Consider the following 11,887-nt stretch of genomic DNA (forward strand, 5'->3'; position numbering starts at 1 on the left):
TAAGGTGAAAGTATTCGCATTGGAAACACCATGAGATGCCCTGACGTTTGGATGGTATAGGTTCCTAATTACAAATCCTGACTTCTTCAAAGGTGTTTCAGACCTTTCAGCTGGGCTGGGAACATGTTTATGCTAAACATTGTAATAAGGAGCAAGATCCTACAGATCCTACCCAATTCCGATGTTAAGCTAAAACAATCCAAACCTCATCATTCAGTTTTCCAATTAAAACTGCCATACTGAATTATAACTCCATATAAAATCAAATGGAACTTTGCCTTTACTATTAGTAATGTGACTGAATCAGATTTTATGAGTTTAAGTGCATTTCAAGTCAAATTAATCTAATCATATGACATACTTGTGCTTCATATTAGATGTACAAGTATTTCATTTATTTCCCTGTATGCTTTTCATTTTAATTTGACTGTTTATTGTCAAAAACATTCATGGTCTAACTGGTTTGAATGTTTATGAATAATAAATAAATAAATCTGAAATTATTAATATGCCGTTTTTTTGATGATGCCACATGACTGCTGTGGCGTTACCCTTCATGAATAAAGACAGGACGTTTATTTTATTGTTCCCCTGCAGTTCACTCCAAGACATTATCCAGTCAGTCAATTAATAATAAAGAATAATCCCATTCTTCTATAGGTTCTACACCAACAAAAGAAATATGCTCTTCATCACGTAGCTTCGGGAGAAAATATTACAAAAACAAACAAACATCTCAGAAAATAGATAAAACCCCACACAGACTTAGTATCAGGTTTCCATCAAGCGAAGACACAAATAACCTACAGAACAATCCATGAACCGCAAGCTACAGAGCTCACAGGCTGCCACTCTGCCTATACAATAATCCCAGAGCGTGTGTGTGTGTGTGTACGTTTGTGTGTGCGTATGTTTATTGGACCTCCTGCCCCCCCCCCCCCTCCGCTCCACCACCCTGGGGAGAGGGGTGTGTGTGATTGCCAGTAAACTGCTCTCACTGCCGAAGCCTCTCGCTGTGTTCATCATCATCATCGTCATCATCGCTGACAGGGCCTGGCCAGCCCTGGCGTCTACAATCTTATCTATTTGCTGTCCCTCCTTCCGTCAGAAAACGGACCCCATCAGCGACTCCCAGTTCATCCAGTTCACCCTGCCTACCTCCCCCCCCCCCCATCTTTCAATCAGGAGGTTCGCTCCAAGCACTGCTTTACCTAAGGTTAGATTAGTGCGAGAGAGTCTCACTCCATAAAGGCTATGTATGACTTAAAATGTTAGTTTCAACTGCAAAGGTTGTGTGCTTGATCGCCAGGTCAATTACCTTTAGACATTTACTGGAAAACAAACCAGAAGAAAATGGCAGTTAGCTATCCAGGCATTTTGACTTATTCATATGCACTTTAAACCAATAAAGCCCAAAGAATAGCTTTTATCTAAATTGTGTAACTAAGGCTGGCCCTAGCAGGCAAGCGCTGTCCAGATAAGGCAATTTGCATACGTTCAAATTTTTAGGAGCAACTGCATAATAATTTATCTTAATCTTGGGAACAATACACAAAGCACTCTCTGTTTTAAGTGGTAAAGTTGCATTGAATTTTGTTTTTTAACAGAACATTCATAAATTGTATATGGTGTTTAGTCACAGTTTAAGTAGAATATAGTAGTAGTACTTAGAAGTCTGGACTCAATGACCGGCAAAGTCTTTTCTGTCTTTCATTGTTTTCAAGAGCCAAAAAAAACCCAGACCAAATACGAAAGAAGAAGAAGATGAAGAGATGCTGACAGACCCGGCAAAGCTGGACCATAAAGGACCCAAGATGAAATAAAGATGGATGCATGCAGGTATTGAAACTGGAATTTGAATTTGAATGGGCATATTACACAGACAAGCAAAGAGATAGCAAAGAAAATGTTTGATAAGACAAAGCAAAGTTCCTTGGCAGAATGACTAATAAAAAGTTATCGACCCCCCTCCCATCTCAAGACTGAATATAATGTAAAACAGCTTTCACTTCCACGTAAGTTGAAGCTCAACAATTATATTCACCTCAAGCTGTTTTTCTGTTGATTTAAAAGCCATTGTTTCCCTAGGCAACAACTGTGTTACACAAGCTATTCCCGTACACAATATGCTATGTATATACAGTATATATAAATAAATAAATAAAAAGAACACCATGGAAAAGGAACCAGGAACTGAAAGAGACTTCTAGGAGGTGTGAAATTGTTCTTGTGAAAACAAGCGACACATGCACACTCAGTAGACTCTGGGAGTGGGACACAGACAGGAAACAGAGACAGAGATAGGGAGAGAGACAGAAACAGAGAGCGAGACACAGACAGACAGACAGACAGACAAGAGAAGGAGACACAGGCAAAGAGAGACCGAAACAGAGTGACTAGACAGATACATACTTCCTTGCTTGTTCATCATACATAGACCCCCACCCCCTCCCTTCCACCACACCAAAGATCACCCTCCAATTACGAAGGTGACGGCCGTCTCTAATAATTATTACAGCAGAAGCCTAGATATCCTATCTAATGCCCCCCCCCCCCCCCCCCTCCCGACACACACACACACTCTGATCCAGCACCTCACATATTCTGCCAGAACATTCTGCAAGCCCGCAGAACGTCCCGGAAGACCAAGATAACAGAGCCGACTAAATTAACTGATATTTTAACGCTTCAACACGAGGAACATTTTGAACATTTTGCGTAGTTTCACAGCAGGCAGGCTAGCCATCATGGAAAATCATATTGGATTTTCATATTGAATAATGTTTGTCAAGTACCATTTAAACAAAGCTTTGGACATTTTGAGGCCGGGCTTCCGAGTTCTGCTTTGACGAATACGCATTGGCAAGCGGCAATGAAATCCATGAATAGGAGCACACAAAAAGAGAATTTAGCTTTCGACAAATGGTCCTCTATTTTCCCCCTCCTAAAAGCTGTGATTTCCAGCCAAAGAAGTCATCCTAGGGCTGCAACCCAAGCCTCTGTGTCAATAGATGTAGCGTCATTGAGCTGACTGAGGGATTTGGCATGACATTGGGATGAGCAGCTTTCCTGTAAATGTTACTTTGATGTATTTCTTTCATGACATGAAACGGTTTGCCACTGGAGAGAAAGGTGGACAGATGTACTGTAAAAGGCTTTTGGCGTGCGTGTCTCTCCCCACCAGATTGTTGATGCCGCCCAGCGTGCGATTGGCATTGTAGAGCGAGTAGGTCATCTGGTACACTCCGTCGTTGGTCTCGCTGTTTCCATAGAAACCCACTCCTACGGCGGAACTGTGGAGAAAGGGGAGGAGAGCACATGACATACATGTCATAGATAAATGATGCGGCGCAGATCATTGGTCACAGGGCGTTAAAAATAATACACACACACAGACACACACACACACACACAAACACAGACAGACAGACACACACGATGGGGTACGTGTCTGAGTCGCCGGGAATGGGGTTTGAGCTTCGGAAGGAACATCCTGGTAATACTTTTTATATAGATTAAAATATAACTTGGTAGACAGGCCATTAAAAAAATATTGCATTGGGCTAGGATATAAAAATCAGTGTAGGAAGAGAAATCTCAAGGTGGTTCACTGGGCTAAAGTTGGAGTGGTTTTCTTTGAATGTTTTCTACAAAAGCAATTTCCCTGCAATCCAGATAGTTCTTTGGGGATTGTGAATCTGGTCAAAGTCTGTTTGGATTTGTCATTACATTCTCCAGCTCTTCCCTCCCAACATGCACCAATTCAACAATGGCACCATATGAAGACGAACCCAATGTCCAATGCATGGATTCAGAATGATCCTCCGATTTGATTAGCTGAGCCTCAGAAATCACTCCCATTCTTAGACATCCATCACCAATTGTTGTGAGTCACCCATGTATTGTGTTTTAGTGCAGTCCCATCTTCAAAAGTCCATAATTTAAATGCAATGCACGCTCACACACACAAACACACACACACACAAAAAAATGATATTCTCATATTAGAATTCCATGAACCGATGGCAATTATCCTCACAAGCCTAATCATTCTCCCAGTAGAATACAGAGTAAATCTTCAAGTCTTGCCGGCTTAGAACCCCAATCCTTCAGGACTGTAGCGTCTCCAGAGGTATCTCCTGCACTGAGTTGACTAATGATGCTTTGTTCGTGGGTGATAGTGAGAGGGAGGTGACAGAGCAGCACAGAGCCCGCATGGTACACAGCACTGGGGTGTACGGGAGTGCGGATCTAAGGCCTACAGCCGGAGAGCAGCACATCGATTACCCCTCTGTCGACCAGTGTGAAGGGAACACACACACACACATGCAACCATACCCACACGTATGCATCTGCCTGACCCCCGTCCCCCCACCAAACACACATACAATCACAAGCACCCGCACACACACTCTAAAACTAACACACACACGCACACGCACACACACACACACGCACACACACACACACACACACACACACACACAGACACATACACACAAAGTTCACAAGAAGTTGAATTTCATTCGCACTGAGTCACAGGTTGACATTTTTGAACAGCTTCAATTTGAACGAGCCACAAGCTAAATATAACTTGCAGAGGCAGGGAAGATGCACACAAAAACACTCTTTCTCAAACTCACTTTCATAAACACAAACACACACAAAACACACACACACACACACACACACACACACACACACACATTCTCGAACTCACCATCATAAACACACAAACTCACACATACACACACACACACACACACACACACACACACACACACACACACACACACACACACACACACACACACACACACACAGGAAGTTCACAAGAAGTTGAATTTCTTTCGCACCGAGTCACACGTTGACATATCCAAACAGCTTCTATGTGAACGAGCCACAAGCTAAATATAACATGCAGAGGCAGGGGAAGATGCACACAAACACAAACACACACATGTGTGTGCCACAGCAGCGCTCAGAGCCATCCATGAGTCTTCAAGTTGTGTTAAGATGCACGGCTTGAGTCCCCAGTATTGTGGATCACACACACACACACACACACACACACACACACACACACACACACACACACACACACACACACACACATACACACACAACCATCTGAAGAAAGAAAAGCTTAAGGCTGTGTCTGAGTTATTTATTTGTTGATATAGTCAATATTTCTCTCTTATTTGTGGAATCATTTGTATGTCCACCTCCATGTTGTGGACACGCATGAAACACGCACGACGTGTCAAAGTGCTAGGGACGGTTTATTTTCAAAGCTAATCTAAACAGAAAGACAACACGACCCTCCGTCTCCCAGCAGCTGCTTTCTCCCCCCCCTTTCCTCCCCTTCACTGACCTCCCCTGATGTCCTCTCTGAGACTGCAATACATAATCATATCGTTCATCTCTCTCTCAACGCACAAACAGGAGGAGCGGATGCGGTTCCACTCGTACCGATGGGATAACACACAAGAGCCGTGATTCTGTTAGGGGTGCCTTGTCATTGCCTGTCTGCATTGGATGACTTCAAGTGTCCTCACCTGTTTGGAGCCTTAAACGCCCTGACGGTGACATAGCCACTAACCACCACCCACCCACCCACTCAGCAATCCCTCTCTTCCTATGACGCCCTTTGTTTCACCCTCTGGCAGATGTATTGACTTGAACGGTCCGCTAATGTCCCCCATAAAGCCGTCGGACGTTAGGGACCTCTGTGTGTGTGTGTGTGTGTGCGTGCCGGTTTTTTGTGTGTCCACGAGTGCCTCGGTGTACACGAGTGTGTGCATGCACAACTGTGTGTGTGTGTGTGTGTGTGTGTGTGTGTGTGTGTGTGTGTGTGTGTGTGGGGGGGGGGGGGGGACATTACAATGCGTAGGGCAGACAGGGTAAGTGGGCAGGCGGTAGCTCCTGCCACTACGACAGGGATGAATGAGCCCAGAGAGGTAACAGCTCCTCAGCAATACGTTGTGGGCGGGTTTGTTCTTTCTGCAATTCATTCTCCCCAATAGTCGCAGTTTAATCCATTCATTGCGTCGGTAATGTTCCAACGGTTGTGGGATTAGATGAATGACCGGGATATAAATAAATTAGATCTACAAATGGGCAAAGCCCCAGTTCTCGGGTAAAATTATATTTCAGCCCTGGCAGGTGATCAAGGCTAACCGAAATTGACACTGATCATAAGGATGTCTATATTGGTCTTGACCAGCTTAATTGACCCTGTTGAGGAAACCAATGACTGGATCGTTCCTTTACCCACGAGCGCATTAGAGACCTTAATAGCCAAGACTAGGTCATTTTTATTGCTTCAATTATGACACAAATAGGCAGGAAAAGCCACCATTGGACCTAATGAATACATAATATTATCATAGCAAAGAAACAAATACTTTATTCATTTGTTTTTTAATATTTGTATCCTTGATTTATATATCAATACTTCAACACTTTATGTATATTGTTGTGGCAATCTAAGTATTCTATTCAGCACTTGGTTCAAAAAGAGAGTCAAGTTGGACAGTGATAAATAATTGAAATACTTTCCTTTTTAGTTTTCTGTGTACATTTTTGTGTGTGTGTGTGTGTGTGTGTGTGTGTGTGTGTGTGTGTGTGTGTGTGTGTGTGTGTGTGTGTGTGTGTGTGTGTGTGTGTGTGTGTGTGTGTAGTGTTTGATCTACCGACAACACAAGGACTTCAAACCAATCGAAAAACATAGATTCTCCCACAAGTCACCCCCACAAAAAAAACACAGCACCCTTTTAGTTTTTCTTATTTATAGCGTTTCTTATGGACTGTTGTGTTCACGTCTGCCACGTCATTAACCGTGTCTCCCGCGGTGCGGGTTTTATTCACTCCCTTAGGAATAGGAATTTCTCTTGTAGCTATACTGCCTGTGATGTAGCCGACTGTTAGCCGCAGTTAGCATCTAGTGTGGCGGCTAGAGAAGAGTTAACAGTTTGTTCCTTTGTGCTTAAGCAGCATCATGCTTCTGCAGTTAACCATCACAAACAGCCCTGTGTTCCGAAAGACGGAATGGGGGGTTAACGGCTAACTAACTTTTTTAGGCCCCGCCCCTTAGATGACTGTCACAAGATTAGAGGGAGGGGGGAGGAGAGTTTTGGTGAAATTCAATGAAGTGTTTTTACAAGACAAGTTGTCCTGGTTTATATTTTAATTGCTAATGCTACTTAAAAAAAGCAATGATTCAGCTCAGTGCTGTCACAGTCCCATCCAATTCCTTTGTTGGTCTGCATCTGTTCTACTCTATTTGTTCTCTGAAATAATTCTACTCCTGGTATCCTTTCCTAAGCATATGCTAAGGAGCTTCAATATGTATAGATCTGCAGTTCATTGAATGACCTGAAGTTTGTGTGTGTCTTATCTTTGTTTACGTGAAATGATTGGGATAATATGTTTATTAAATCATTAATGGGCTAATAGGAAGTAGTTTCAACAGACACATTTCTGAAGATCACAAGTTAACAGTCGAGAAGGAGGAGGAAGAAGAAGAAGACTGTTTCATTAGCCAGAAGCTCCAGGGACCCACCATACGATGAGTCCGGTGATGACGGCCACCCAGGTGAGGCAGCAGGTGCTGGGCCTCTTGACCTGCTCGTCTTCCCCCTGGCGGCAGCAGCACATGCAGCTGAGGTAGACGGTGAGGACCAGCAGGCTGAGGCACAGCCCCACCGTGCCCACGCACGCCAGCAGGATCAACGCCTAGCAGAGGAACAAACACGGGGGGAGTGTGAGAGTGAAACTTTCCTGGGGTGGACCCATGTTTTAGAAAGGGATTTTTTTTCTCCCCCAGTGTTTCGAATGGACCACTCTGATTGGCTAACGAGAGGGATTAGCTGCTTAGTGCAGGAGAAGAAAGGATATACAAAGATTAACTTTTACAGTGTAAACGTGGAGTTCACCAACTCTGATCATGATCATGGCACGGTGAAGTTATCCAAATGGTAAAAAGCGTTGGTGTTTGGGGCTTGATTCTGAGGAGGACGTCCTACTAGGGCTTTTTTTAAAGGGGATAATTCAAAATCCTCAGTTACCAAGTGAATTTTGGGAGAGAAATGCTGAATAAATGCATCATGTTTTCAAACTCAATAATAATTGTTCGAATAACCGTGATTCCAAGAATGACCAAAACAATCATGATAATGATCTTTTCCATAAGCGAGCAGCCTCATGTCCTACACTTCTCCAGAGTCAAAGGGTTAAGAGTTGGGTTGGCTCATCCATCAGGAGTAGCAGCAGCAGGGCCCACCATTGGGAGGGACTGGGTTAAAAGGGAGGCAGGAACGGGCCGGGGCTGGGCGGAGAGCTGTCATGTGACAAAGGCGCTGCTGTGAATGCGGTCTTGTGACCGGGCGAGGATGAAGAGGAATGGAGTGGTAAGAAAGAGCCGGAATGTACAGTTTGAAGGGAGTCATGCGAGGGCTATTTCTGTGGCATCTCAAAAACACTTTATTATTTATGAGCTTATGAGTGTTTGGAAAGGAAATTATTTTCCTTAAACCAGGGGGGAACAGGCAATGTATTTTTACCTTGAAATGCCTGTTATTGTTTTTTAGCTGCAAAACACAAATTCCACAGCTTATGATATGGATTTGGACAGCAAAACAATATGCTAACATGCTTTTACACACCCTTAACAAAGTCTGTAGTTATTTTAAGAGCCGTGTATTTGTAGGGCCCTTTTGTCAAAGAGTTGAACACAAGTTGGTCAACTTGATATTCACACTATAAACACAGGAAAGTGGAAAGAAAAAGATGATGTACTCAATGTATCCAATGTATATGCACATTATAAACAAGGATCACAACATGCATCAACAAACAATAGAATAGGCATACAATACAATAATCTAAGGCCTCGGATAGGAATTCGCCCTGCGTCTCTCTAATGGTTCGCAAGGAGAAGTCCACTGCATGGCTAAAGTCAGCAGTTCTTATACATTTCTTTCGGGTTCCTGCAGTCCCCCAATAAACCAAAAGCCTTTGTTAACTAAATGGTAAACGATTGATTGAAGCTCCTCAGGATGTCATAAAGGGGGTCACGACCGTGCCTTATCACATGGAACCCTTTGCTTCTCGACGCTCCCCAGGGGGTCAAGAAAACTGGCCCAAACCAACAAAAGGCAGCTAGGGAAACGGAATATGAAAACAGATATACATCACACGAAACACAAAGGTTTACATTTTAGACCCTGAAGAAGAGCAGGGTGGCAAGACCATGCACAGAATAGTTAACAAAGACTAAGTTCATAAAGAAAAACGTAACAACATGTTGATTTTCCATCACAACTGGCAGACGCCATAATCGAATGACCAGAGTGTGTTGTTGTTTGTCATTTTGGGAGACCCCCTTGGAGGGTTCTGAGAGGGGGTCTCCCCAGGAGAGACCACAGCAAGTCTGCGTCCACACCTGGACGTTCTGTCGCTCTACAGCCCGACGCCTCGCTCCTCGGACCACACCGCCTTCCCCCCCCATTGTATCCGATTTTACACTCCATTATTTCTTGATTAGCCGTGCGGTGGAGTACATTCCCCGCTAACTACCCTGACAGGCCGAGACAGAGCAGCCGATAGTACAAGGAAGAGCAAAGGGGGTGGAGACTAAAGAGACAAATAGAAAAACAATTACGAGTCATTTTCAACTCATTAAGCAGTTTTAATAGATCTTTTTATCGCCCCCTCACAGCGAGGACAGATGTTTGTTACGAGCGATTCAGCTAGGGAGTGAGGTCATGTTAGCTCTACGGTCACACCTTCCCTGTTAAGCAGGATGTACCTCCACGGAAGATGGTGTAGTAGAGGACGATAGGCTACTGATACACGCATAGGAGCCCAGGCCAGCTGGCACAGAGACCAGAGGTTTTACAGGGCTGAGCAGCTCCCTGCTCAACCCTGACTACTGCTGGGCCGCTGGGACGCAGCGGCTCGGATGAGATGGGATGAGGTCAGATCTCCCCGTATTAATCCCTGAGGGGAAAACCTATAGCCACGACGGGAGGGTGGTAGAGTGTGAGGCACGCACACACACACACTCAGACAACCACAGACTCAGACACACAAGCAAGCACACACACTCTCAAACACACACACACACACACACACACACACACACACACACACACACACACATTACACAACAACACTGTCTGTCTACATTGACCTACCATAAGTGGTTACCTGCTAGTGCAAAATATCTTGTTTTGACTGACAGTCAGACAGACAGGCAGAAAGGCTCTGAGGTCAGGCCTCAAACAACGACTTTTGTGTCATTTTATCCAAGTCTATTGAACTTAAATCAGTTTTCTTTAGTTTTTGGCCACATGAAATGTTATCGTTTCTTTGATATGGTTGCAAATATCATGTAAGAGGACTCGTTGCATGGATATGCTCAAAGTATTCTTAAGAATGTATTATAAGAGTAAATCAGCAAGCCTACTCCCTCATTCTCTGGTACAATAGTGATCAACAATTGCCTGATGAACTAAGATTTCTTTCTGACGGATAAACACAAAAAGGTGAAGATTACGTTATAGATTAACTACTCAAAGTTGTCAGGAGCTGAATATAAACATGAAAAGGATAAACTACATATTTTTTTCATTTAATTGTCACTGTAAATGATTGTGACATGTTGTTGAAAGGTCTACTTCAGACCTGACCCAAAAATGTATTGTGCTCATTACGACATCTAAAGGAATAGGCCCACTTCTGATAGGGTTAAAGGAAAGCCTTCAGGAGGAGACCACCAGTCATGTGTAGTCATGTGAGCGCTACCACGTGTGCGATTCACGCGTAAACATTCACAGGGTACAAATTATACGACTTAATAAAAATACATCTAAATTACATTTTCCAAAACTTTGTCAACATGAATAAACATTGATACCAATTTATCTAACTAAAAAAAACAGTGATGGTTGAATATCCTCCAATCCCAAGTGAGGTAGCCTTCACTTTGAGTTTATACATAACCAGTTACTACCAACCTGCTGGTAGCTGGCATCCTCCGGTCGAAAAGTGTTGTCAGTCAACTGGAAAGTGAAGTTGAAGTGCGGAAAATTGTGCAGCCAAAACGTCCACCACGGAGCGATATACTCAAGCATTACGGTTGCCATGCCTGCTCTTGGATGTCAACGAAGCGGACAGAACTAAACTCCCCAAGTAATCCCAGGGCAAACAAAAAAACAACACAAGTGTTACTCTTCCAGTAGCTGAAGCCTTCAAAGAGCATTCCGTAGGATATCCTTTGGCATGGTGAACCCAAAACACATGCACATATTTCGTCGTTTGAGCTCCATAATTTGGTGCGTAAAACGTGAATCAATGTCTTCAATTTGTCCTTGCCATGTAGGCTCCAAATGGATGAGAGCGGGACAGCATCCAACACGGAGCCTACTGCAGAACTACACTGCAGCTATAGTGGTGATGGCCAAGCTCCTCAAGCCGAGACATGAGATCGAATGACGTTATCAACTTGCTGCCTGGTTGACTGAAGCTCGGGAACCAGCCTATACAATTAGTGGCCCATTGCATCACCACGAAGGAACCACAGGTAACCAAAACCCGTTTTGGGGGGTAAGAAAAGTAGGGCAATGTATTTGAAGTTCTACTTTTTCATAACGAAGAATACCAATGACCTTATTTTGAATGACTGCACGATCACGAATCTTGCAAGACTACTTCTTAATTTTTCTCTTTTTTTTAAGTTATGTTGCTTATGTCTGACCCCTTGTGGACAACCGCGCGCATCAGTTATGCGCACGTCAAATGAATTATGACGGTACAGTATATAGTGACGGTGAAGCGACTATGATTATCAGATTAAAACATATAAAGGATGGGATTTTTTTGT

General features: G+C 43.6%; 1 protein-coding gene across 1 annotated transcript in view; it reads right to left on the bottom strand.

Annotated features, from left to right (window-relative positions):
* The window catches only part of LOC307083014 (protein tweety homolog 2-like), a 25,252-nt gene extending 13,819 nt beyond the window's left edge, over positions 1-11,433 (bottom strand). Inside the window, exons 1-3 of the mRNA XM_079746791.1 lie at positions 11,022-11,433; positions 7,565-7,737; positions 3,182-3,293 (exon numbers count right to left, since the gene is read on the bottom strand). Coding sequence (XP_079602917.1) covers positions 3,182-3,293; positions 7,565-7,737; positions 11,022-11,150 — 414 coding nt within the window. The 5' untranslated portion in view covers positions 11,151-11,433. The remainder of the gene's footprint in view (positions 1-3,181; positions 3,294-7,564; positions 7,738-11,021) is intronic.
* Between the last annotated feature and the right edge of the window lie 454 nt (positions 11,434-11,887).

The sequence above is a fragment of the Pollachius pollachius genome (assembly GCF_949987615.1).
Source record: "Pollachius pollachius genome assembly, chromosome: 11".
Lineage (NCBI taxonomy): Eukaryota > Metazoa > Chordata > Actinopteri > Gadiformes > Gadidae > Pollachius > Pollachius pollachius.